This window comes from Oryctolagus cuniculus, chromosome 11 (genome assembly GCF_051225735.1).
Source record: "Oryctolagus cuniculus isolate XC-2025 breed Fujian yellow rabbit chromosome 11, ASM5122573v1, whole genome shotgun sequence".
Lineage (NCBI taxonomy): Eukaryota > Metazoa > Chordata > Mammalia > Lagomorpha > Leporidae > Oryctolagus > Oryctolagus cuniculus.
The window spans coordinates 27988586-28015447 of record NC_142877.1 but is presented as its reverse complement, the minus strand read 5'-3'; the positions used below and the strand labels follow the sequence as shown (position 1 = coordinate 28015447).

The 26862-nt window shown below is 49.0% G+C and overlaps 1 protein-coding gene, 1 non-coding gene and 1 pseudogene across 11 annotated transcripts; all 3 read left to right on the top strand.

Annotated features, from left to right (window-relative positions):
- The first annotated feature begins 6397 nt into the window (after nt 1–6397).
- Nucleotides 6398–14171, top strand: LOC100341851 (uncharacterized). 5 transcript variants are annotated; one of them, XR_016216644.1, is made up of 4 exons: nt 6398–6495; nt 7422–7886; nt 9156–9281; nt 12203–14171. It is a non-coding gene; the product is annotated as an uncharacterized LOC100341851 (transcript). The 5 variants fall into 5 exon arrangements; XR_016216645.1 differs by having other exon boundaries at nt 6422–6659; XR_016216646.1 differs by having other exon boundaries at nt 6424–6595.
- On the top strand, nt 9548–10230 carry LOC149123396 (activated RNA polymerase II transcriptional coactivator p15-like; annotated as a pseudogene).
- A 2876-nt stretch (nt 14172–17047) lies between the features above and the next one.
- On the top strand, nt 17048–26611 carry SNRPB (small nuclear ribonucleoprotein polypeptides B and B1). 6 transcript variants are annotated; one of them, XM_008256229.5, is made up of 7 exons: nt 17048–17149; nt 19272–19423; nt 21067–21178; nt 23913–24065; nt 24825–24963; nt 25281–25406; nt 26222–26611. In XM_008256229.5, exons 1-7 carry the CDS (start codon nt 17147–17149, stop codon nt 26257–26259), a joined length of 723 nt encoding a protein of 240 aa, XP_008254451.1. In that variant the 5' UTR covers nt 17048–17146; the 3' UTR covers nt 26260–26611. The 6 variants fall into 6 exon arrangements, with proteins under 6 accessions (XP_008254451.1, XP_008254452.1, XP_069908103.1 ...); XM_008256230.5 differs by having other exon boundaries at nt 26076–26611; XM_070052002.2 differs by having other exon boundaries at nt 17048–17163.
- Nucleotides 26612–26862: the final 251 nt, after the last annotated feature.

The following is a 26862-nucleotide window of genomic DNA, read 5'->3' as shown; positions in this document are numbered from 1 at the left end:
TAACATTCCACCTATTGCTATACCATATTTTTCTTATCCATTTGTCAGACAATAGACACTTGGATTATTTCTACTTTTTGGCTATAACAAATGGTGGTGCTATGAATATTCTACATAAGAATTCTGTTTCAGCGACTGCAACTCTTTAACATTTTGTGCATTTATTTATCTATTTTTCTTTGAAAGGTGGTAGGGTGGGAGAGGAGGGATGGGTTCAGTCCTCAAATGCCCACAACAGTCAGGGATGAGCTGGGCTGAAGCTAGGAGCCAGGAACTCAAGCCAGGTGTCCCATGTGGGTGGCAGGAACCCAAGCACTTGAGTTTTCATCTGCTGCCTCCTGGTGTGTGCACTGGCAAGAAGCTAGATCAGAAGGGGCTCAAACCAGGCACACCAATATGGGTGTCCCAAGGTGCAATTTAATGACTTGTCAAACACCTGCCCCAAAGAGTCTACTCTTTCCCCTCATTGCTGAAAATCAACTGGCATTCTCAACTCCATTCCCCTGGTCCATATGTCAACCCCATGCCAGCAAAACACTGTTTTCATCACTGGCTCTGCATGGTTTGTTCTTTTCAAAAGTTGTTTTGGTTATCTGAGGTCCCTTGAGATCCCAAATCAACTTCAGAATCTGCTTTTCCATTTCTGTGGAAATGGCTATTGGAAATTTGAGAGGGATAGCACTGAAAACATACATGACTTTGGGGAGTATTACCATCTTAACAATACTGAATTTTCTAATTCAGGAATCAGGGTGTACTGCCATTTATTTACATCTTATTAAATTCCTTTCATTAATGTTTCAAATTTTTAGTGTTCAAGTCTTAAGCCTCCTTGCTATAACTTATTTCTTATTTTTTAAAATATTTATTTATTTACAGAGAGAGGGAGAGACAGAAAGAAAGCTCTTCCCTCTGCTGGTTCACTCCCCAATGGCTGCAAAGGCTGGAGCCGGGCCAATCCAAAGCCAGGAGCCAAGAGCTTCTTCCTGGTCTCCCACAAGGGTGCAGCGGCCTGAGCCTGGGGGCCATCTTGTGCTACTTTCCCACGCCTAAGCAGAGAGCTGGATCGGAAGAAGAGCAGCCAGGACAGGAACTGGTTCCTATATGGGATGATGGCACCAAAGGTTGAGGCTTAGCCCACCATACTTCAGCACTGGCCCTGCTATAACTTATTTCCAAGTATGTTATTTTTGATGTTACTGTAAATGGAACTATTAATTTCATTTTCAGAGAGTTCAATATTAGTATGTAGAAAGAAATGCAGCTGATCTTTGCCTATTGGTCTTGTATACTGCCTCTTTGCTGAATTATTTATTACCTCTAACATGGTTGGTTTTTTTTTTTCTGGGGGGGGGGGAAGGGGTGAATTCTTTAGCCTTTACTATATATCAGATCAGATCATCTGTGAGTAGACTGATTTCTTCCTTTCCAGTTTATATGCCTTTTATTTCTGTTTCTTGTTTGAGTTAGGTAAAAACAAAGGTAAGTACCTTGCTTCAACACTTCATGAATCCCAGACGCGTTAGAACAAACACACTTTTTGAGAGTAAGCTCTGCTCTGCTTCCATGGAAATTGGGTCTAGGGTTCCATGCTGTGATTGCAGGCTTCAAGCCTGCTGGCTGAGGGTTGGTGGCCTGCTGCTCATCACGGGGCAGCAGGTCCGATAGAGCTCCTCAGGGCCAGCCTGGGGAGCTCGGGGGCCAAGCAGGATGTTGAGTGTAGGCGGTCAAGGAACCCCACCAGAGCTGGGAGATCAGTCAACGCCCAGGGCGCAGCTGGGTTCTCGACTTTATTGGGAGGGGGAAAGCTTTTATAGACACAGAAAGGGGGCTGTCCAGGGCACAAGGGAACTGAGCCAACCAGCTGAATGGTAAGGCAGGACACGAGCCGGGCATGCCCTCAAGGGCCAATCACAGCTGAGGACACAAACTGTTCACGAGTACGGAAGTCTCCTGTCAGGCTAGGTACCTCCCCCAGGGGCCATCTTGGGTTGTTGGAAACGCTGAGTCACTGGAACATGGAAGTACGGCAAAGGTTTAGCGGCCTCATTTCCTCTTCAATTGAAGCCCCCCGCAGTGGCCTAGTGGTTGAGATACCCATATCCTGCATTGGAGTGCCTGGGTTTGAATCCTGGCTCAGGCTTCTGACTCCAGCTTCCTGTTTGACGGCTCCAGTAGTTGGGTTCCTGCCACCCACGTGGGAGACTGAGATTGAGTCTCAGGTTCTTGGCTTCCATTGTGAGCATTTGGGAAGCCAATCAGCAAATAGGAGCTTGTGTATGCTCTCTCTCTCTCTCTCTGCCTCTCAAATAAACAAGAAACACCCTGGTCACTTCCAGAGGCTGGACTAAGAGGTGAACCTTTGAAACAACATTAAAGGAGAAGGAGAAGGAGGAGCAGCAAAGGATTATTGTGGAACCAGGGATGTGAGTGGGACAAAGACAAGTAAAAACTGCAAAGTTTCCCCACTTTTTCTCTTTTTATAAATAGCTTTCAGTTTTATAATAGCTTTAGGTTCATAGCAAAAATTGAGCAGAAAGTTATATTTTCCATTGATGTCACTTCTGTCCTTGTACTTTTTAACTGGTCCATGTATATCATATTTCAAAAAGTTTGTGAAAAATGTAATTATATAGCAAGGATTTTTGCCAGGCCCAAAAAGACAAATACCATGTGTTTTCTCTGATCTGTGGTAACTAATAGAGTACAAAAAAAGTAATGTATAATTATTTGCATTGCAATCTGCAAAAAATTATTTCTGAGCATAAACTGTTGAGAGGAAATGGCTTAAAGTCTAAATGAACTTAATTATCTTGTAACCACACAGGAAATATTTAGATGTTACATTGCCATTGGACTATTTCGTTGAAAGAAATTATATGAATGACTAATTACCAAAAATAACTGTATATGTGTGAAATGGTCAAAAAAAGAAAAAGCAAGTATTTGGGTGCAAAAAAAGAATCGTAATCCAAGCACAATTTTTTCATAATACACATTTCCACAAAACTTTTGAAGACTCATCATATGCTTGGACTTCTTTTTTTGTCATTTCCAAAATAAACTTACCTTTTAATTCTATTGCCCATGATCTTTTTGAAGTCCACTTGTTTGGGATTCACATGGGAAGCCCACAAGGGTGCTGGCAGAGGGCTCCAGTTCAGAGCCGGATTTGCCCAGTGCTAATGCAACAACATCTGAGAGAAAAGAAGAGAATGACTCTGTTTTGTGACATCCAGGACAAATTTTCAGGATATTCTTACGTCTGTCCTTGAAATAGTATGTGGCAAGCCTTAGCTCCACCCATCAGAGAGTAGACTAAAAAACAAACAAACAAACAAACAAAACTAAAGATCAAGATTCAGGTGAAGGAACTAGTTCAAACCAGTTGGGTCCAATATGGCATCCAGATTAACAGTCTCATTATATCCATTCAGATAGTAAAAATCAACCACTACTCACACCATGACAATTTACAATGGTTATGGCAACCTATGGATGTGACCATACAAGGAGAGAAAAATGATATGGGGTTATTCATTTCTGGAAGTCACCACCTCTTTCCCAGAAATAAGATGAATATTCCAGCCAAATATTAATACACATTTCTTAAACCCCTTAAAGGTAGAACTGCAACAATACGATGAGCTGCACTGTCTGTGGAGTGGTCTGCTCTGTGCTGCTCTCTTTAATAAGACCACCTTCCTTTCACTTTTCTGGATTGAGATCGACTTCCGTCTCTCACTGAAGTCAAGGACCCTCTGGACGCTGTGGTGGGACTTGGGGGGGAGGCGGAGCTCCACTCAGGGGTCCTCAGCTGACCTGTATCATCCTGGCTCACAGTAGCCTTGGGGCCTTTTTCTCTGTCTCCATAATACTCAAGAACAGAGAAGTCTCAGAAAGCTAATACAGGGGCGGTGAAGAGAAGAAAGACAGAAAGAAGGATGGCATGAAAAGGAAATGAAAGTAAGATTTCCTGACAACCTGGAAAATCCTCTTTGCAAAAGTAAAAAAGATAGCCAGCGCCGCGGCTCACTAGGCTAATCCTCCACCTTGTGGCGCCGGCACACCGGGTTCTAGTCCCGGTTGGGGCACCGGATTCTGTCCCGGTTCCTGCCATCGGATCAGCACAGTGCGCCGGCCGCAGTGCGCCGGCTGCGGCGGCCATTGGGGGGTGAACCAACGGCAAAGGAAGACCTTTCTCTCTGTCTCTCTCTCTCACTGTCCACTCTGCCTGTCAAAAAAAAAAAAAAAAAAAAAAAAAAAAAGACAGAAAGCAGTTTTATTTTTATTTTTGACAGGCAGAGTTAGTGAGAGAGAGACAGAGAGAAAGGTCTTCCTTCCATTGGTTCACTCCCCTAATGGCTGCCACGGCCGGCACTGCGCCGATCTGAGGTCAGGAGCCGGGTGCTTCCTCCCGGTCTCCCATGCAGGTGCAGGGACCCAAGCACTTGGGCCATCCTCCACTGCATTCCCGGGCCACAGCAGAGAGCTGGCCTGGAAGAGGGGCAACCGGGACAGAATCCGGTGCCCCAACCAGGACTGGAACTCAGGGTGCAGGCGCCGCAGGTGGATGATTAGCCTAGTGAGCCGCAGCGCCGGCCAGAAAGCAATTTAAAAAGATTTATTTATTTATTCAAAAGGCAGAGTGACAGAGAGAGAGGGAAGCTGAAAGAGTGAGATCAATCCTCCATCCACTGGTTCACTCCCTAAATGGCCACAACATCCAGGGCTGGGCCAAGTAGAAGCTAGGAGTCAGGAACTACATCCAGGTCTCCCACAGGGCTTTCAGGGACGCATGTACTTGGGCCACCATCTACTGCTTTCCCAAGTGTGTTAGCCAGGAGCTGGACTGGAAACAGAGCAGGTAGAACTCAAACTGGCGCTCTGATATGGGATCCTGAAGCCACAATGCCAGCCCCAGTTTTGTTTTTGAACATTAATCAGACTGCAGAGCACATCATAGGTAAGCTGCTATGAGGTTGCTAAGACAGAAGGAACTCTCACTTCTTTCAAAGTTGAGTAGGTACAATCTATTACACACGTTCTCAAGATTAACGGCAATATCTTCTTGAAAAAAGACCTGACATGGTTTGCTACACAACTTTTCAGTTTATTCTAAGGTTACTGGGTAATTAGGGAAGCCATCTGTGCTAAATTGCCTTTACCATAAAGAAAAATAAGACCTCTATCTATCTCTATTACAAACAGGTAGCCACAGGCATTAACTCTAAGTTCCTGATGATAGGGAGATGGGGCAATCTTCCTTAATATTTAGATTGAAGAGCCAAAGTGACTCCATTTTAAAACAACAACAATAATAATAATAATAAAGCAGCCTCTGTTTCCCGTAATAAAGCAGCCTCTGTTTCCCGTAGCAGACCCGAGTTCTTGTAAAAGCAGACATTCAGGCATTCTGGAGACATCAAAGCTTACCAAGGACAGCTAGCTCAGTAGACCAAGCACAGCACAGTAGAGATTGTTAAACAAAGTAACTCCCTGTACCCAAAGCTCCCGCTGATGTAACCCTGTGGCTTTTTCCTTTAAAAACTCTCCCAAAGATGGGGCCTCACTCTTTCCTCCGATGCACGGGTTGGTTGGATGGGGTCCCTGTCGCGGCTTGTACTCTCAAATAAACCTTGCTTTTGCAGTTCGGTGTGATGACTCTCTAGGGGTCTCTGCGGGGATCTAACGACCTGGGCACAAGATTCAGAGTTGTGTCCCCTCCTTCGCCCCTACTGCTGCCACTAAGAAAACACTCCGACTTGTAAAGCTGACAAGATACTCATTCCTCTTTCCAAAGATCTACACACGTATCCATCAGGCACGTGGTTTACAAATAGGTCTCAAGGAAATTCGCTGAGGGAGGGAGGGGAAGCAGCAGGGAAAATCCAATTTTTTATTTACCATTACACTTAACCGCTCTTTTCCAAGAAGTGTAGTAGGCGCGCTTTGCAGAGCCCCATTGGCAAGCTGCACAAGCCACCATCGTAGGCAAATTCCTAACCAGCATCGTAAATAAAGGGCAGGACGCCAGGCTCCAGCCCGCGCGAGGCTTCTGTCCTCCAGAAACTGCATGAGGGTCTGCTGCTGGCTTTGAGGACTTCCACAGCAGGAAACTACTGCGAGGCACCCAAGGGAGCACCCTTAGGGTGAGGCCTTAAGTGGGCTGGGGAATGGCTTTGCTCTGTATCTCCCTCGAGGAAAATGGGAATGACCACAGGTATGCGCCAGCGGAATGAGGTCAAACTCGTAAGGTCCTCAGGTAAGGTACCTAGTACGCTAAGGAAGGCCTTAGCTCAGAGAATTTACGTGGGCTAAGGCGCAAAAACCCAAGCCGGAAGCACGCTCACTAGTCGGCGCGCTTCAGTGACGGACTCGCCGACCGGAAATGCCTTGGCGGAAGCTGCCCCAAGGCCTTCTGGGGAATGTAGTCTTTCCGATGAATGGGTCTCGGATCTGAGACTTCCCTAGGCACCTCGCTGTGTTTTTCAGGTATATTAAGAAAAGAGACGTCATCGTGCTGATAAATGGCATGGACCAGAAGCGGCTCCGTGGCGGCCTCTGGGAACCGGGTCCTGTGAGGACCTTTGGTGTAGGTTAGCGTCGGATGGCGGGACGGGCTGGTGTAGGTGGCCCTGTGAGCGAGGCCCGCACAGGTCCGTGGTCCCAGGGTGCCCTTTCCTGTCGGGGGAGGGAGAGTCTGGAAAGGCCAGGCTAGTACTGGAACGCTAGTACTAATAGAGCGTGGCTGGCGACCAGGGCCGGGGCCGGGGGGCTCTGTCCGGATGTTCAAGATGTTTCTGTTTGGACACCGCAGGCGTGGCCATGGGACTTAACCTGCTTGTGTGAAGCAAGAGTCTGGTCTCTTTTGAAGAGGTTATGCTGTGCCAATTAACCAATGGGGAGGAAGGTTCCGATCGTGTGTCGCGAAGTTTATTTGGGCTGTGGGCTTAGCCATCCTCTCTGGACAGTGGGGGGCCCCGCTAAGGGCTCTGTATTCTGGGGTATTTTTGGGGAGGGAGAACGCTTATTGGGTTTCTGCATCTCCAAATAGTGGTGAAACTTAGGGTTGATGGTGAAGTCCAAGGGTCTTGTTTTTGTTTGGAGGGGCAGGGTGTGTCCCAGGTGGCGACTGGAGGCAGGAGGGAGTGGGGGGACCTTAATTTGCCTTGGTTGATTGGAGTGAGTGGAGGTGACCTTGAATTGATCAGAAAGGAAGCTGTAAATTGGGAGAGGTAAGGGAGAGTGGCAGGGGACAACGTCGAGGGCCTACAGGTCCGAAAAGAAAGAAGGTAGAGGATCCAGAGAACTCCCTGTTTGTTGGATGGGGCTGTGAGATGACAGGCCCCCTGCTGAAGACGATAGGCTTAGGGCCACATACAGCCCTAGCAATGTCACATTGCTTCTCCGTCCCACAGGTCCTTCATACATGGAAACGAGATGGACCTGAGTCCTCCCCGCGCAGCAGAAATCCATCTGGAGATGAAAGAACGTCTACCTGACCCTCTGGCAGACTATCAAGGCATACCCTGGGCTGACTCTGGGGCCATGATCTCACCTGATCCCGCCCTGGAGAGGGCAGGACTAGGAGATTTTGCCTTCCAAGAATGGTGAAGATACGGAAACCATGAGGAAATTGGCTCAAAATCCATGAGGCAGAAAATGAGAGTTCCTGAGAGTCGAGAGGTTGCAGGTTCACCTGAGATTGATGCGGAGGTCACAGCGGAGTAGTGTGGCTACTTCCTGCATCCTGAGCCACAGAAGGACTACTGAGGAGCACCGTGGGAAGTCTGGTTCTCAGCTTCTGTGTCTTCTTCTAGGTTTGCTCTCTCTCAAGTGATGCTGACTGGCTCCAAGAAAAAGAAGGAAAGCCCCAAATCGTGGTGAGCTGTGATCACACTATTTTTTGCCTGCATTGCCTTAGGAGGGGTGGAGCATTTAGGTAGATGAATGAAACACCAGGGCTTCATTGAAAAGGGATGTGAAAATACATAGGCCAAGACAGGGATTTGGGGGCTGGCGCCCACAGCTCAGTAGGCTAATCCTCCGCCTGCGGCACCAGCACACCAGGTTCTAGTCCCGGTTGCTCCTCTTCCAGTCCAGCTCTCTGCTGTGGCCCAGGAGTGCAGTGGAGGATGGCCCAAGTGCTTGGGCCCTGTACCCACAGGGGAGTCCAGGAAGAAGCACCTGGCTCCTGGCTTCGGATCAGCACGATGCGCTGGCTGCAGTGCGCCAGCTGCGGTAGCCATTGGGGGGTGAACCAACGGCAAAGGAAGACCTTTCTCTCTGTCTCTCTCTCTCTCACTGTCCACTCTGCCTGTCCAAAAAACAAACAAACAAACAAACAAACAAACAAAAAACCCAGGGATTTTACAGTTACCGTTTGGTGACCTAGACTCTTCAAAAATGCACCTTCCAGACCCCATCTGTTCACTCAACTTGTCTTGGTAATCAAGGGTTTTGTTTTTTTGTTTTTGTTTTTTTTTCTCCATTGTCTCCTCTAAATCTTTACCACCCACTGACGCCCAGCACAGGCCCTGCATCCATGATTGCTTTTCCTTCTCCAGTTCAAATTTCCATCTCTGAATTCTTCCATTACAAACCCTCCAAGGTTACTCTTTTTTTTTTTTTTTAATAGCTCAGGGGCAGGGTTCCTTCCCTTCCCTTCCCTTCCAAAGCCAGGAGCCAGGTGCTTCTCCTGGTCTCCCATGCGGGTGCAGGGCCCAAGGACTTGGGCCATCCTCCACTGCACTTCCGGGCCACAGCAGAGAGCTGGACTGGAAGAGGAGCTACTGGGTCAGAACCCGGCGCTCCGACCGGGACTAGAACCCGGTGTGCCAGTGCTGCAAGGCGGAGGATTAGCCTATTGAGCTGCGGCGCCGGCCTCAAGGCTACTCTTGAAGGACACTGCTTGAAGTTTTCAAATGGGTGCACAAATTTTTTGTCCAAGGAAGTCCTTAGGTGTTCAAAGGCCTAACATGTATTTCCTGCATTAGCTACACCCCTCACAGGCTTCTACTCCAAACCAGGTGTGTGGCAACTCCCAGAAGAACTGGCTGTGGAGAACCATGTTCTTTGGAAAGATCAACCTCTTGCATATGCAGACTGTCCCGGGCAATGTGGCCTGCTCTACCCTAGTGTGTTCCTTGCAGGGTCCGGTATCTCCAGGGATGTGGCTGTAATCTTCATGGCGTCCGGATGGAAGAGGCTGAGCTCTGAGATGATGGAGCCAAATGAAGAAGTGATGCTGGAGCGTGGCAGGAATCTGCTCTCCTTGGGTGAGGCTGTTCTTTCCTTTTCCTCATTAATTCGGTAGAGATGTTCTGACCACCACCACGTACCAGGAGATGTTCTGAACACCTAGGATGAAATAGCAAACCCTGTCCCCTAAATGGGCTTGCTTTCTAGTATAAGAGGACAGACAACAAACAAAAGCTTCATGTGCTGGGATATTGTAGTATGATATGTTACACAGTGATAACTGCTTCATAGTGAAAAAAATAGATAAAACAGGATAAAGGGGTATGGGGTATAATGGAGCAACTAGCTGAATGTTGCAATGGGGTGTTTGAAGGCAGTGTGGAAGTAACACTTGCTCAAAGACAGAATGTGGTGAGAGACTTAGCGCTCTGGGTATCAGCAAGTAGGCGAGTAGGAGACGGTTCAGCTGCAGGAACGGAGCAATGCCCAAGTCCAAGGAGCTTGTTCCTTCATCTGGCAGTGATGCTGACAGTGAAGATGACAACAAGTTAAAGAGGAAAAAGCACGTTGCTCCAGAAAAACCTGTGAAGACGCAAAAGATGTCCGGAGCTCTGTCATCTTCCAAACAGAGCGGCGGCAGCAGAGAGGAGAGCATGTTTCAGATAGGGAAAGTTTTAGTTCTGTGTGCTGCCAAAGCGAGCGCCAGACAGGGAAAGTGAGGTCCATTGGTGTTCAGGGCTTCAAAGGGAAAGTTCTAGCTGATATTCCAGAATACTGGATGGACCCAGAAGGTGAGATGAAAGCAGGAAGAAATGGCGTTTCTTTAAAGCCAAAGCCGTGGAGCCAGCTGAAGGAAAGGTTTCTAACACTGACGCTGCGATGAGAAAACTGTAACATCCAAGCCGTGTAATGCCCATAATGTGCTAGTTGTCTTAATCTGTCTTTTTACATTGGCTTTTGTTTTCTGAACATTGTTTTCCAAGCTATTGTTTATCGGCATTGTAGAAAAATTTGTAAGGTGAATACTGTAATGTGCATTATTAAAAATGTTCTGAGTGAAGCTCATTGTCAGCTTTATTAAGGAAGATTGCTTTGTGCCCACCTAGTGTGAAATAAAATCAAATAATTACAATCTTTAAAAAGATAATAAGAACACTAGGGCCGGCGCCGCGGCTCACTAGGCTAATCCTCTGCCTTGCGGCGCGGCACACTGGGTTCTAGTCCCGGTCGGGGCGCCGGATTCTGTCCCGGTTGCCCCTCTTCCAGTCCAGCTCTCTGCTGTGGCCCGGGAGTGCAGTGGAGGATGGCCCAAGTCCTTGGGTCCTGCACCCCATGGGAGACCAGGATAAGTACCTGCCTCCTGCCATCGGATCAGCGCGGTGCGCCGGCTGCAGCGCGCTGGCCGTGGCGGCCATTGGAGGGTGAACCAACGGCAAAGGAAGACCTTTCTCTCTGTCTCTCTCTCTCTCACTGTCCACTCTGCCTGTCAAAACAAAACAAAACAAAACAAAAACACTAGGTATCTAGAGTGAGAGCATCCAAGTGAGGGGAATTGGAAGACCTTAGGGAAGGGCTGTGCCTGCCCTATGAGGAACTGCAAGGAGGCCAGTGAGGCTGCAGCAGGTTTGCAAGGAGAGAAGTGGTGAGGCCTTCTGTGTCACAGGTTAACACTGTGTCAAATTTGTTGTGTTTGTTGGGCTTCAGAAACCACATATTTTCTTTTTGTTTGCTTAAAAATATTTAGGCAGATGCTGCTGTCAATGGGAAGTTTTTCTTTTGCACTGATTTTTGAAAAAACTGAAAAAAGGGCAGATTTTGGAGTGGTTTGGGGCACAAGGTGCTGGAATCCCTGTCCACTGCTGAACGCCCTATACCTAGCTGGGAACCTGGCTCTGAGAAACGTTCTAAGTTTGTTTACAAGCGGAAATTCTGAAGTTCAAATGAGTTGCATATGCATTCTCTGTCACCACTGTTTCATAGTCTCCTACACTGGGACCCCCTCCAGACTGGGTGGCTTTTCATGTCTGTCAATCCCCTTTAAAAATATATGTATTTTTACATTTATTTGAAAGGAGCAGGGAGAGAGAGGTTTTACATTTGCTGATTCACTCCCCAAATGCCTAATACAGCCAGGGCTGAGCCAGGTCAAAGCCAAGAGCCCAGAACTCAGTCCAGATCTCCTAAGACAGGTGGCAAGGACCCCGTACTTGGGCCATCATCTGCTTCCTCCAGAAATGTGCATTAGCAGGAAACTGGAATCAGAAGTGGAGCCGGGACTCCAACAGAGCCTGCCTGATATGCGATGTGGATGCCCCAAGCATCTTAGCCACTGTGCCAAACACCCACCCATCAGTCCCTGTTTTATAATTATTAAAAAAAAAAAAAGTCATGAGGAAATTTCCACATGGGTCACAGGAGCCATTAATGCCAAGTAGAGCAAAGTATTTTGGACAGCATATATTAATGGCTCAGTTGATTTTTTTAAAAGATTAATTAATTAATTTGAAAGGCAGAATGGAGAGAAAGCTCCCAACTGCTGGTTCACTCCCCAGATGGCCACAACAGCCAGGGCTGGGCCAGGTGGAAGTCAGGAGTCAGGAACTCCATCTGTCTGGGTTTCCCACATGGTTGACAGGGGGCCCAAGTACTTGGACCATTTTCTACCGCCTTCCCAGGAACATTAGCAGGAAGCTGGTTAGGAAGTGGAGCAGCCTGAACTTGAATCAGCACTCTGATATGGGGTGCCAGCATCACAGGTGGCTGTTTAACCTGTTGCACCACAGTGCTGACCCCTTAAATGATTTTAGTAGAAGGAAAAGGCTAACTCAAATGGAAACTATTTGTGGAGTGCCTGCCTGAAAGTTTCTCCTAGTGTGACATAGAAGATGTCTTTGGTGTAGATTTTCTGGATTGCAGTAGAAAATAGAATGTGTAAAAATGGAACATAGGGGGTTCTGGTGGGAAACAAGTTGTTCAGGAGACACATTATCAATTACAGGTGCGGCAGTAAGACATTCTGTCTCCCAAGACAAGGTGCAGTGGCCCAGCAGCACCGCTCACGACTCCTCCGACAACTTATTTCTTCCGAAGAGCCAAAGCCGGAAGTCTGCCCTTGCTCCCCTGCGCTGGTCTGCTCCTGTCAAATTCCTCAGCCAGCACTTGCTTCAGATCTTCCTGGACTTGTGTGCGGAAAATCATTTCCAGCCAAGGGGGTTCCTCCCAGGGCATCGGAAGCAGCAGGGTGCTGACCACGGCTGCAGGGAGCAGGTGGCTTAGACCCTGTGTGTGTGAACACTGAGAAGAAGAGCATTCTTCAGCCCATTCCAAGGACAGTCAGCAAGGCCCAGAGAAGGCAACGTGGTGGGAGGAACAGAGCCACACTCAGCCCAGGAGGCAAGCCCTGTGCAGCCAAAGGACTGAAGGAATTAGAAACCTTGAGATTTGGGGCAATCAGCTGTAGGGGGTATGAGCCAGACTGTAGCCTAAAGTCAGGTTCCATCACTGACCGCAGGCCCCTCTTGGGGAAGAAGCCCCATGTTTGCAGAAGCTGTGGGCAAGGCCAAGTCAGCCCTCCTCAGATCCCATCAGACACATTCGCTAGAGAAGCCATCTGTGTGCAGTGAGTGTGGCCGTGACTTTGGCCAAACGTCACTTCTTCTTAATTACCATCGCACACACTTGAGGGAGAAACCATCTGAGTGTGGTGAGTGTGACTGAGGCTTCAGCTAGAAGTCCAACCTCAGCAGACACCGGAGAACACGTTCAGAAGACAAGCCTTGCTTGTGCAGGGAGTGTGGGCAGAGCTGTAGGAAGACGCCAGTCCTCGGCAGCCATCAGCGCACGCTCTTGAGAGTGAAGCCTCCTGTTTGCAGTGTGTGTGGGTGAGGCTGTGACAAGTCATCCTGCATCAGACATCAGAGGTCACACTGGGGAGAAGCCCTGTGTGTGCCCGGAGTATGGACGAGGCTTCAGTGACAAGTCAGCCCTCAGAAGATACACACTTGGGAGGAGTCTTATGTGTGTGGGGAATGTGGGTGAGGCTTTTGTGAGAGTCAGCTGTCCCCATGCCTGAGAGGACACTGGGAGAAATGTCACGTGTGCAGGGAGGGCGGGTGAGGATTTAGCCGGAAGTCAGATCTCATCAGACACCAGAGGATGCGTATACACAGGGATTGTGGGTGAGATCCACGTGCATAGTCCCTATGTTTGCATGGAGTGTGAGAGTAACCACAGAGGCTCCCAGGACACATTCAGACAAGGGCACAGAGTGTGAGTGTACACGTGCGGGTAGCTAGCTTTGAGTCAACCCTCAGTGTACACAAGAGGACACGTGTAAGGGAGAGGTTTTGTGTGGGGGGACTGTGGGTGAGGCCATAGCAGATATCCAGGGGCGGACTTGGGGGACAAGCGTTCAGGGAGTGTTGATGAACATGGTCAGAAGAATGAACTGGCCCAAGGTGGCCTACTCAGGGGAGCTCTTTGCAGGGAGTGTGGATGAGGCTTTTGTGTCACAACCCACAAGGAGACTCTATATGGGCGGACCCTGTAGCACTTGGCCCAGATGGCCTTGTCAGGACCAAGACCCCAGCTGCTGGAGAGAAGAGTGCTGCAGCCTGCAGAGGTGCATTCCTCAGTGGGGCTGAGGGACTGGCACTCAGCCAGGGGCTCGCCTTCCTGACCCGTGACTCCGGGCCAGTGATGTTTAACAGAGGGTGCACTTGAGGGGGAGGCCTTGTAGGTGCAGGGGTCACAGGCAGGACTTGAGCAGTGAGACCACAGGGCACCCCTTGACTCCTGTGTGAGCAGGGCTGAGAGTAGAGCTTTATCCAGTGTCTGGATGAAGGGGATTCTGGCCACCACAACCACTGGCCCTTATACTGCATGTGAGAGTGAGGATGGCAGTAACAAAGAGACATTTCCTCCACTTTTTGGAATCAGAATAAAAAATAGGCTTTGTTTAAGTAATCAAAGAATGATTGGCTTGTTTTCTCTTCATGCACCAGTTCTTGCCCATCCTCCCTTCTGCTCCGATCTCATTTTTTTTTTTTTTTTTGACAGGCAGAGTTAGACAGAGAGAGAGAAAGGTCTTCCTTTTCCATTGGTTCACCCCCAAAATGGCCGCTGCGGCCGGTGCACCACGCTGATTGGAAGCCAGGAGCCAGGTGCTTCTCCCGGTCTCCCATGCAGGTACAGATGGACTTCGGCCATCCTCCACTGCCTTCCTGGGCCACAGCAGAGAGCTGGCCTGGAAGAGGAGCAACCGGGACAGAATCTGGCACACCGACCGGGACTAGAACCCGGTGTGCCGGCACCGCAGGCGGAGGATTAATTAGCCTATTGAGCCACGGCGCCAGCCACTCATTTTCTTTAAGAGGCTCAGGCTGTGGACCCTAGTCACTCATCCAAGCAGAAAGGGGCAAGCAGTTCAGATTCACATCCCAGATTTCCTGACAGCTTTGGAGAACCCGCTCCCTTGCAGGGGTAGGGGTGATCGGGATCTGGAGAGGCCAGCGGCAGGGGGGGGGGACGTTCCCAGGTCTCCAGGGACTGGGTCACCTCTCCTGACTGCTTGCTTTGGCTTCTTGCAAAGCTCCCTTCCCTGGAAGCCTTCCATCTTTCTGGTCTCTGTTCCGGTCTCTTTCCTGAATCCTTCTTTACGGCACCGCAGTATTGTAGTTCCCGGTCAGTCTGTTCACAGCCTCCAATTCCAGAGACCCTTTACTCACTCACCTTGCTGATGCTTCAGCCAAGCCCAAATGTCCTCCAGTCATGAGTCGTTGATTTGGGCCTTTTAGCTACTCCCATGTCAGAGCAGAAAAAATATGTCTGAAATCCCTAAGCCTCCACTCCTAGGGTCCTGCTGATGACAGCCACACATCATCCCTCTAGTAACTAGTCTAAGATAGCCTAGATACACCTCCCCTATGCATGCATGTTTTCAGGCAAATGATCTATGGTTTAGCCACACCTCTTAGTCTTCTCTCAGAGCCCCAATTGCCCAGTCTTGATAACTCCCCATTGCCCTAACAATGACTTCTGTCCTGGACCAAAAACTGTTCACTGGAGAGGATCTGCTAGCTTACAAAAAATTAGTTTGTCCAATTGGAGTTTCCCAGGTCCACAGAATGAATAGCAGGTCTGGAAAGTCAGAAAAAGCACAGGACTGGCGTGGCGCAGCAAGTTAAGCCTCTGTTGGCAAGGCCTTCACCCCATGTCAGAGGGTTGGTTTCAGTCCTGGCTACTTTGCTTCCAGTCCAGCATTCCCTGCTGATGTGCCTGGGAGGCAGCGATGATGATGAAGAGAGAACTATAGTGACAGCAGTTCATCTGCCGCTCAGAGAGGCATTCCCTGATTGCCTTGCCAAAAGTGCACCCTACCACTCTCATCCCCTCCCCCTGTGTCATTATTTTCCCTCATATCATTCTCATGTGACATTGTACATGTCTTCATTTGGTGTATTGGCTGTCTTTCCCACTAGAACATAAGCTCCTTGTGTCCAAGTAAGAGTGCTTTATCTTAGTAGGTGCTGAATAATTAGTCTATTTGTTTATTACAGAGACAGAGAGATCTTCCATCTGCTGGTTCACTCCCCCAAATAGCCACAACAGCCAGGGCTGGGCCAGGCCAAAGCTAAGAGCCAGGAGCTTCATCCAGGTCTCCCACGTGGGTGCAGAGGCCCAAGGACTTGGCCTGCCTTCCGCTGCTTTCCCCCCTGGATTAGTAGGGAGCTGGATCAGAAGTGGAGCAGCTGGGTCTCAGACCGGCCCCCGTGTGGGATGCTGGCACTGCAGACATGGCTTAACCCACTGTGCCACAGCGCTGGCCCCTAAAATATATTTTTTAAAGAAAAAAAAAAAGTCATTAACCGGCGCCGCGACTCACTAGGCTAATCCTCCACCTTGCGGCGCCGGCACACCAGGTTCTAGTCCTGGTCGGGGCACCGGATTCTGTCCCGGTTGCCCCTCTTCCAGGCCAGCTCTCTGCTGTGGCCAGGGAGTGCAGTGGAGGATGGCCGAAGTCCTTGGGCCCTGCACCCCATGGGAGACCAGGAGAAGCACCTGGCTCCTGCCATCAGATCAGTGCGGCGCGCCGGCCGCAGCATGCCGGCCGCGGCGGCCATTGGAGGGTGAACCAACAGCAAAGGAAGACCTTTCTCTCTGTCTCTGTCTCTCTCTCTCTCTCACTTGTCCACTCTGCCTGTCAAAAAAAAAAAAAAAAAAAAAAAGGAAAAAAAAAGTCATGAGTTCAGATGCGATTCATTTATTAATTCAACAAATATTTTTTTCCTTTATTTTTGTGCTAAGCAGTGTTCTAGGTATTTCAGTAATGGAACCATATACAATAATTGGTACCCTCACAGAAAATATGGCACAGTATTACGGAGAAAAAGCAGAGACGGGGGCGAGGTGGGTAGTTGCAGTTTTAAAGAGGATGTCCAGGGACGTCTTCTCCGGGAAAAACATTATTTAAGCTCAAGTCTTGAAGGAAGCGAGGGGCTGCGTCACACACAGGCCGAGGGACCGACTAAGCAAAAGCAGGTGCTGAGGCAACAGCACGGTCAAGCCGGTTCACGGAACAGCAAGGACAGTGGCAGCAGAGGACCGAGCCCCTGGCGGTGGTGGGCGGGGACGGGCACAAGGGACGATCGTGACTGGGAGCTGCGCCACTTAAATTAGGAAGGTGTTAAAAGAGCATCCTTGAAGACATTAAAAACCGGACGTTAACCCCGCCTCCAAGCCCCGCCTCTGCACGGAACACAAAACTCCGTGCCGGGCCGGAACCCAAGGGCCGTGAGTCGTGGCCGGAAGTAGCTTTGTACCCGACCGCATTTTACTGGAGGCTGCACTTCCGGCAGCAACGGCGGGAATCGGGCCGCTGGCTGGCGTCTAGGCCTCGGTGGAAGGGAATCCGGCGGGGATCTGAGCCATCAGAACCGCCAACATGGTGAGGAGGCGCAGGTTGGCGGCGCGGGAGCTTCCCAGTCTGTTGTGGAGTGGGGGATGGCGTTTGATCTGGGTTGGAGCCGCTTAGAGCTGTGTAGGCCCGGGCCGCGGCCGCTGGATCCGGGCAGGAAAATCTCGGACTTAGCGGGGAAAAAACAACCGGGACACGGAGGCCGGGTCGTACAGGAGGGACATGGGTAGAACCGCGGCTCCCGACACCGCTGTAGCGGTAATGCCTGGGACCCGGTAGCACCGAGTAAACTTTTACCGAGTTCGTGTATGTTGGGAGTTTCGGAGCAGGCGCTAGAGCCGCAGGAAGGCTAGGGAGGACCCAGAATTTCGTGCTGGTGAAAGCGGATGAGAGTTTGAGGAGTTGCAGAAGGAGGTGGAGGACTTGGGGGCGGTTCCTTGGGTCTTGCTGAGTCTCGTGCACGGGCGCGGGGGTGGGGGGGGGATGAGGATGTTTGGAGACGCGTTCGGCGCATTTGTTCGGCCTGTGTGTACGTTCGCGAATGTCCGGCTTACTAGGCGCTGGGACCACGCCACGAGATGAACTTGCTTCCTTCACCGAGCTCACTTTCTAGTCGGGACACGGGTCGTGGGCAGAAGTGAGGGCGGGGGGTGGGGGGAGAACGCTTTCTCCGGGAAGCGGTGCTGGAGCGGAGCTGATAGACTGCACGGACTGCTCCTGGCGGAATATTCCACCCCGAGAACTCCAAGAGCAAAGGCAGAGGAAGGGTAGCAGACCTGGGATGTGGCGGTGGGGAAAGGAAGGAAGAGGTCAAGGCTGACCTGGGAACAATTGGCAGGAGCCTGGTTGCCCAAGGCCTTGCATACTGCTTTGCTCTGTCGGTGGTGAGACGTCGCGTTTAAGAATTCAGCCAGCCGAATGACAGGAACTTAGCTCGTTTAGAAAGGTCGTTCTAACTGCTAGGTATTGGCTGAGGCCCGAAGCAGTGAAACCTGGGGGGATACTGACTACAGAGAATTGCTTAGGTGAACAGGCACTGGATTCAGGCTAGGTTTCCCAGCTGTGACACAGGGCAAGTTAATTAACCTCTCCCGGCTTGGGTGCGCTAATCTGTAACACAAGACTGACGAGAGCCCCACTTTTGAGGATTAATTGAGATGAACATTGCTTCTCATAGCGGGCATCCAGTAAGGACCAGTGAGTGTTGCCCTGAAGGTCAGAACCCTGTGGGCAGGTGCCAGTTAAAGTTGTCCTCTCAGGGAGCCCGAACCACCCAAGCTGAGTCCTCGGGGTGGCAGGCAGGACTTCGGAGTTTCTGATGCACACATTGATTTATTGTCCAGGCTCACAGGGGTGAAGGATAAACACACGGCCCGGTACATAAAAGGCCCTGGGGTGAGCTGGAACTGACCTACACTAATCAGACAGGTGGGGAGAGACAGATCCAATGCCAGGTGATTTTTTTCTAGGGAGAAGAAAAACTGAAAGGCACCTGACACGTCATATTGTGTTTGTGTAGTCTATTATTTTAGCAAAGCTACATCCAAAGCCAGGCTATAAAAGTGGAAGTGTTTGATTAGTTAAGAATTAAATGTGGCGTTATACGTTCGTCAGTGCTGTGACCTGTCCAGACTGGTTAGATCCTGGCCAGTAGACGTTTCCCTCTCCCAGAGACAGTCTTGGAGCCCACTGTTGGCCTCTCCTCACCTCCAAGATGATCAGCTCTTTGCTGATAGCAAGCTTCCTGATAACTGGAGTTTGGTGCCAGACCCATTTCCGCGCTTCCTGTTCTGCCTTTGTGATGGGAATTGGGTGTTGCACTCCTGGAGTCACACCTGTAGCCTGCACGGTGCTGAAGGCTGATCTCTAGTGAGCGGATTAGATTGGTAGATGACAGCCTCCACTCTCCCCTGAAACTGACACTGTATAGACAAAGGCAGTTGTAATATTAGAAAGACTGATTTCAGGAAGAGGGAGAAGAGCAGGTTACTGGGCAGAGGTCAGGGCTGAAAACAGGGTGACATGGGAGAATTCCCGGGCAGGGGCTGTGGGTGGAAGGTGGAGAAAGGCATGTGGACAGCGAGGCCTGTGTGGCTGCTTTGGGTTGTGGGCCCGAGAACTGAGTGTCCCCCCTCCCGACCGCGTCTTGCAGACGGTGGGCAAGAGCAGCAAGATGCTGCAGCACATCGACTACAGGATGAGGTGCATCCTGCAGGATGGCCGCATCTTCATCGGCACCTTTAAGGCCTTTGACAAGCACATGAATTTGATCCTCTGTGACTGTGACGAGTTCAGGAAGATCAAGTGAGTAGCGCCCGAGGGGAAGGTTGGTGGAGGTGGGGAGGGGATGGGGGGTGGGCCGGGTGACTGGTGGTGGTGTAGCTAGTTGGTTCCTCTCTGTTTGCTCTCCTGCTGCAGAGGGCAGGCGTAGAAGGGGACGTTGAACACCAGGAGAGCTCCTTCCTTAGTCCGGCAAGCCTTGCTCTCTAGTTCTAGCCAAGTACAAGCTTTGAGAAGGGCTGCTAGGCCTTTTTATTTCTCTGTCTGTGCCCCTGGGTACTGGGGTAAAGGGCTCTCGTGTTCTCCCCACAGGTGTGTAAGGGGGGAGAGCTTGGTTTTCTGGCCTCATTGCCTATTTGTAAAGCTGTAGCCTACAGGGCTCCCCAATGCGGCCTGGTCTGAAACTGCTTTAAGAAGCCTCTGACCCTCTTCAGGGTAAGTGCTCAGCTCCCCATGTGGGTTTGGGGCCAGTGATTTTTGTTGGCATTTATGGAAACAATTGGAGATGCACTTTCCTACTTTACTCTGATTCTGTAAGTTAATTGGCTGACTGCCTAGTCCTACGAGTTACAGATCTAAGCGCTGACCATTCAAAGATGTGGTCTGGCTCTTTGTCCTGTTTTTTGTTCAAGGCATATTGAGGCCTCAAGAGTTTCATGTGAACTTCCGAGATCATCCAGCGGTTTTGGCATATCCTCTGACCAAATTCAGTTGTCACTGGCTATGAATTTCCTTCAGGCTGGTCTCGCAGCCTGAGATCAAGAAACACAGGATAGAAACCGGCAGAGATGCTGGGATGTCAGGTGCACATTGAAGGGGGCCAGCAGATCAGTGCGCAGCTATTTCAAATGATTTTCTTCTGCTTCTCAAAAATGAACCAAATTTTGTTTTTAAAGTGAAAGTATATTGGAAAGTATTTTTAGAAATATGGAAAAGTTGCTGAGAAAAATCAAATACTCAGATGGGTCTTTCTTATGAAAGGGCAATACATACTGATTTTAAGAATAAGAAAACAGTGAGCTGAAAAGGACAAATATCCTTCCCAGAAAACCAGTTAACATGACATAAAATGTCATTAAAATGAAATCTCTCAGTTGTTTCTTAAAGTCGGAGTATTTTGTCTTTATTTTTAGGCTCTTGGCTTTGGCTTTTTCCACCCTTTGCCCTATTCTGTTGCAGTTATTTTTCCTAGTTTAAGTTTATATTTTGTTTGTTTTTTTTTTCTGGTTGTTGCTGTTGGGTTGGTGGGGTTCTGTTTTTGTGCTTTTGAGGAACACATGAAATATCAATTTCTATTTGAGTGAAATTTCTTTTTCTTCGTTGTTTATTTCTGGTTTGAAGTGAGGGGCAGAATTACAGGCCCGGGAAGTTGAATTGGTTGGAGAAAGACACTGCACGCGAGCGGGTGGGATGCAGTAGTTAGGGACATTTAGTCGCTCCTTTCATCGGTGAGCCCTTGAGCTCACAGAAGGAGCAGAGTAATGAATTCTGAAGAAGAGGCCTCACAGCTGCCCGTGAGGTAGCATTTGAGCCAGGCCTGGGCTTTCTTGACTCTCGATGTATCGTGTAGTCTGTGCATCTTTTTGGCTTGGTAGGAAACAGGTAGAGAACCGGCTGTGGGGTCATCATCTCCTTGTTTTTTATGTCTCTTCTAACTCTGTCTTTAGGCCGAAGAACTCCAAACAGGCAGAAAGGGAAGAGAAGCGAGTCCTTGGCCTGGTGCTGCTGCGCGGGGAGAACCTGGTCTCCATGACGGTAGAGGGTCCTCCCCCCAAAGATGTAAGTTGGAGAGGGAGGCCCTGCTGTGAGCCCGCTTCTGCCGGGTCTCTGGTTCCACTGCAGCCCTCACAGGCGTCCTCTGGTTTTGTTCCCTTTTTATACATAATAAATAGATTGTAAAGGGATTACCTTGCAAGTAAGCAGTGGAGAGTGGAAATACAATTAGGTGTTTCTGATTGATACACGCCTGCTGAAGCTCCTGATGTGATGACAGTCTAGGCAGACCTTACAAAGTTGTAGTGACTCCAAACACTAGAACGTGGAAGTGTTTTGTTTTGTGCAATTATAGAATAATTAATATTCACTGAGCATCTACTGTGCACCAAACAGTTGAAGAGTTTTATGTAATCCTTATAACAGTCTGTTGAGATAGGTTATTACCTTACAGATAAAACAAACTCAGCTTTGGTACCCTGCCCTAGGCGTCACTGGCAGTAAGTGGTGAAACTGACATTGGTACCAGGCAGTCTTGGTTCTGTAAACATCAAGTTATATTTATGAATAGAGCATGCTTTAGAGAATCTAGTCAAATTTATTTTTCCTTTTTCACTTTAAGATCTTAAGGCAAGAAAATAATCTTAACCCTGTGTTTATTTTTAACCACATATCTTTTGTACTCCCCATAAATGTGTAATTTTTTTTTCTTTTTCATTTAACATAAACATTTTTCCGCATGGCTTTCTGTACATTCTTTGCAACAGAAACATTTATTTGTACTTATTTCCCATACTTTGCATATCTTTATATAATGCCTTTTTTTTTTTTATCTTTTTTTTTTTTTTTTTTTGACAGGCAGAGTGGACAGTGAGAGAGAGAGACAGAGAGAAAGGTCTTCCTTTTGCCGTTGGTTCACCCTCCGATGGCCGCCGTGGCTGGCGCGCTGCGGCCAGCGCACCGCGGCCAGCGCACCGCGCTGATCCGATGGCAGGAGCCAGGAGCCAGGTGCTTTTCCTGGTCTCCCATGGGGTGCAGGGCCCAAGCACCTGGGCCATCCTCCACTGCACTCCCTGGCCACAGCAGAGAGCTGGCCTGGAAGAGGGGCAACCGGGACAGAATCCGGCGCCCCAACCGGGACTAGAACCCGGTGTGCCGGCGCCGCTAGGCGGAGGATTAGCCTAGTGAGCCGCGGCGCCGGCCTATATAATGCCTTTTAAAAAAAGGCATTATATAATGTAATTTGTTTGAAAATCAGTTACAGAAAGAGAGAGACACACAAAGAGACTTTCCGTCTGCTGGTTCATTCCCAAGGTGGCCATCATGGCCAGGACTGGACCAGGCGGAAGCCAGAAGCTTCTTCTAGGTCTCCCCACATGGGTGGCCAGGGCTCAGACATTTGGCCATCTTTACTGCTTTTCCCAGGCCATTAGTAGGGAGCTGGATCAGAAGTGGAGCAGCTGCAACACACACTGGCACCCATATGGGATGTCAGTGTCAAATTTTTCATGTCTTTGTGTTGGGAATGTTCAGAATCCTTCCTACAAGCTGTTTTGAAAGATAATTTTGTAATATATATACATATACTCTGCTGTATAGAATCTTAGAAATTATGCTTCCTGTCCAGCTGTAGACCTGTACCTGCTAACCATCCTCTCTATTCTTCACCCTCTTCCCCAGCCTCTGGTAACCGCTCTTCTACTGTATACCATTCTTAAAAGATTTATTTATTTGAAAGGCAGAGATGACAGAAAAGAGATCTTCCTTCTGCTGGTTCACTCCCCAGTGACTACACCAGCTGGGGCTGGACAAGGCTGAAGTAGGAGCTAGGAACTCCATCTGAATCTGCTATGTGGCCACAGGGACTCAAATATTTGAGTTGTCTCCTGGTTCCCAGGTACATCAGCAGGGAGCTGAATCAGAAGTGGAGCAGTCTGGACTTGAGCTGCCACTCCAGTATGGGATATGGATGTCTCAAGTGGTGGCTTAACTCAGCTGTGCCCCCATGTTGGCCAGGCTAAAGCCAAAAGCCAGGAACTCCATCTGGCTCTCTCATGTGAGAGGCAGGGAATCAAGTACTTGGGCCATCATCTGCTATCTCCCAGGAGCACATTTGCAGGAAACTGGATTGGAAGTGGAGAAGCTGGAAGTCAAGCCAGACACTCTGAAGAGGGATGCTGGTGTCCCAGGCAGTGGTTTAACCTGGTGTGCCATACCACCTGTCCCATACTACTCTGTACTTTCTAAGACATGTTAATAATTTAAGATAACACTCTTAGATTTGTACCAAATAGTTTATTATGTTCTCTTTTCTCTTTTTTGGATTTATATTACAGTTTTATCCAATAATAAGAATTTTCAGAATTTACTTGCAGTGGAGTTGGCTGTTGCACAGCCCTGTATAAATTTTCATGACCACATGCAGCTGTACTATAGCTATCGTTTGCAGATAAGGAAACAGTTGTGGGATTATTTGTGTACTGTCACCCAGCAGATGAGAATCTGAGGTGAGACTGGATTTCATGTTCCTTTGATGGCAGATCAAATACTCAGTCTGCTGAGTCCTAAGTGGAACCCTGGCCTTTTACAAGAGTGCATTTAGGTGGCTGAGCTGTGGCAAGTTAGGTTCTAGCCTGCTTCAAGGGTGATGGACAAATAATCTTGGATGGAGGCAGAGTGATATTGGTGTGTATGGGTGCGTAGCATTCATCAGCTCTCCTGACACTTGTGTATGTGAGGGGCTCCCTGGTAAAGTGCCCTTCTGATTTCTAGGCCACTGAGCATGTGTTTTATTTTCCAGACTGGCATTGCCCGAGTACCACTTGCTGGAGCTGCTGGGGGCCCAGGGATTGGCAGGGCCGCTGGCAGAGGAATCCCAGCTGGTGTTCCCATGCCTCAGGCTCCTGCAGGTCTTGCTGGCCCAGTCCGTGGGGTTGGTGGGCCATCCCAACAGGTGAGGGGTTGGGAGAAGGTCACTAGCTGCTTGGGGCTAAAATAAAGGATATAAAGAGAGGGTCCACAGTTTGGGAAGAGTCCAGAATGACCGCATGTGATTGTTAGCTGTCAGTGTTTCACTGTGACCCCAGGGTTCAGTGAAAAGGAAAACTTGCCATTGTGGGTTATATTGATGCTGTTAAAGACATGCACAAAAGGTATTTTAGCCAAATGTATGTGAGAAAAATACATTACAGCCTATCACCTAGTCACTTTTGAAAATGTGGTGCCTTAGGTTGGCACCCCCACTTTTTTTTTCTTTTTTAAGATGTATTCATTTGAAAACATTACAGAGCCCTAGGCGGGGGTGGCAGGGAGACCCCCTTAATCTCTTGGTTCACTTCCCAAATAGCCACAACAGCCAGACTGGGCCAGGCTGAAGCACTTGGGCTATCTTCTGGGGCTTTCCCAGGTGGATTATTAGGGAAATGGATCGTAAGTGGAGGGGCTGGGATGTGAACCTGCACTCGTGGGATACAGGTGGTACTTAACCTTTCCCACAATCCTGGTCCCAGGTTGGGCACCCTTACGCCCAGGCCTAGAAGGTTTTAGTGCATTCAAGCTTGATTTTTATACTGACATGATTCTGGGTAGGACATCTGATGCCCTGAGTTGAAGCTTTAAAAGATTTAGTCTCTGTTCTCCAAGTTGGGGGGGAGAGTGGGAACCTGTATCGCACTGTACTGTTCTGTCTAACTTCTGTCCTGTGTGCTCTCAGGTGATGACCCCTCAAGGAAGAGGCACTGTTGCAGCCGCTGCAGCAGCTGCCACAGCTAGTATTGCAGGGGCCCCCACCCAGTACCCACCTGGCCGTGCGGGTCCTCCCCCACCCATGGGCCGAGGTGCACCTCCTCCAGGTAAGGGGTTTATAATGTGACCCATGTTAATTGATACAAGGTGGCTTAGCTGGATTCATGATGAGACATTACCTTGACTGAAACTGATGATGGGTTTGTGTAATTCAGCAGGATTACTCTGAGATCCAGCTTGGCTGACTGACCGTGGAACTAGCTGGACAAGGGCCATTGAGAGCCCTAGCTCGTTGGCTCAAGTGTCAGTTTGATAGGAGAGGCTGAGGATGGAGGGGTCCATCTGTCTCAACTTGGTGGGCAACTTTGTATGTTTTCTGATACCTTTTTACTTGAGCCATATTCTTGGGGCTTTTCTCCTGCAGGCATGATGGGCCCACCTCCTGGTATGAGGCCTCCTATGGGTCCCCCAATGGGAATTCCCCCTGGACGAGGAACTCCAATGGGCATGCCCCCTCCAGGGATGCGGCCCCCTCCCCCTGGGATGCGAGGTAAGTGCCCGCAGCAGTGACTTTGGCTGCCTTAGGGATGGGAAATAAGAGATAAGATTGGATTTAGATTGTATCCTCTGGTTTTTGGGCCTTAAGCCCAGGGGGATGAGTTCGTAGACAGTGCTGTCCTTAGAAAGCATAGGAAGAGAGGACAAATAATTCTTAAGTTGACCTTACTTCCCCTCTTAAGACAGGGGAACCATGCACCCATGGTACCTCCCAGTTTCTAAGGTAGCATCTTCAGGACAGTGAAATACATGTTCTGAGAATTCCCCAACAGAGGTTATAAGGTTGTCTTATATGCCTTCTGGTTTGATACTATGGGCTTAGCTATACTATTTATTGTGTCTTTGTTGAGATCAGCCTTCATGTGCATGCGAGAATAGGCCCATAGAGAGCTCAGCATTCTGACTCCCAGCCCAGTGTTCCTCCCACCAAGCTGGCCTCTTAGATAACTCATGGCCAACTTGGTGATCCCTGTATCTGGATTGGGTTTCCCATTTATGGGTTTATAGGCCCCGGAATTCAGTCAGCTGCAGAGATTTCCCTAGTTAGTACACCCGTCAGGACCCCGATCACCTGGTAATTGTAGGGTGTGGGAGGCTGGGGCAGGGCTGGGGATTTGAGTTGCAGATCAGGCACTGACTAAACTTCTTACTCTTACTTCAGGCCTCCTTTGACCCTTGCCACAGAGTTATGGAAGTAGATCCACAGAGGCGTGGGCCCGATCCCCCAGGGCCACGCTACCACAGACCTGTTTGTTTGTTATGCTGTTGTTCGCGGAGTCTCACCGGATTGTCTGGTTTCCCTTACAGGGCCCCCTCCCCCGGGAATGCGCCCACCAAGGCCCTAGACTCATCTTGGCCCTCCTCAGCTCCCTGCCTGTGTCTTGTAAGGCTGTACATAGTCCTTTTATTTCCTTGTGGCCTATGAAACTGGTTTATAATAAACTCTTAAGAGAATATCATAAATGCACCTGATGTATCTATTTGTTTTTAGAAAAAATCTTTGATATATTGGGTGCTTAAGAGTCAAGAGGGTTGCCTTGGAAAAATTGCCCTAATCTTAGCTGCTTCCCTATAAAATATTTTACTACACATTTGATCTGATATACAGCCTCATATAATAGAATTATAAAATTGAACTGCAATAAAACATTTTCATCTATCAAAACCAGTTTGTTGAAATAAACACTCATACAATTATTGGTGAGGAGTGTGAATTGATTTATCCACTTGGAAAGGCACTTAACAGTACTTTTTCTTTTTTCTGTCCAGTAAAAATGTGAAGCAGATGCTAAAAATGGAAATGCTATATGGAGAACAACGGTTTTGGTACAACTTTATCCTGGGTCAGACAGACACAGCCTAGTGCAGCTTTGAGGTTGCGGGAGCCCCATAAATCCTCCCACCTGAAGTCTGTGTTCAGTTGATAAGTGGTGATCCTATGACTCGAG

What these genes read in the sequence shown, in the direction of transcription:
- SNRPB (XM_008256229.5), top strand. An exon ending in AGGGTCCTCCCCCCAAAGAT is followed by an intron (nt 21,179 to 23,912) that starts GTAAGTTGGAGA and finishes TTTATTTTCCAG; the next exon opens with ACTGGCATTGCCCGAGTACC. An exon ending in CCCTCCCCCTGGGATGCGAG is followed by an intron (nt 25,407 to 26,221) that starts GTAAGTGCCCGC and finishes TTTCCCTTACAG; the next exon opens with GGCCCCCTCCCCCGGGAATG.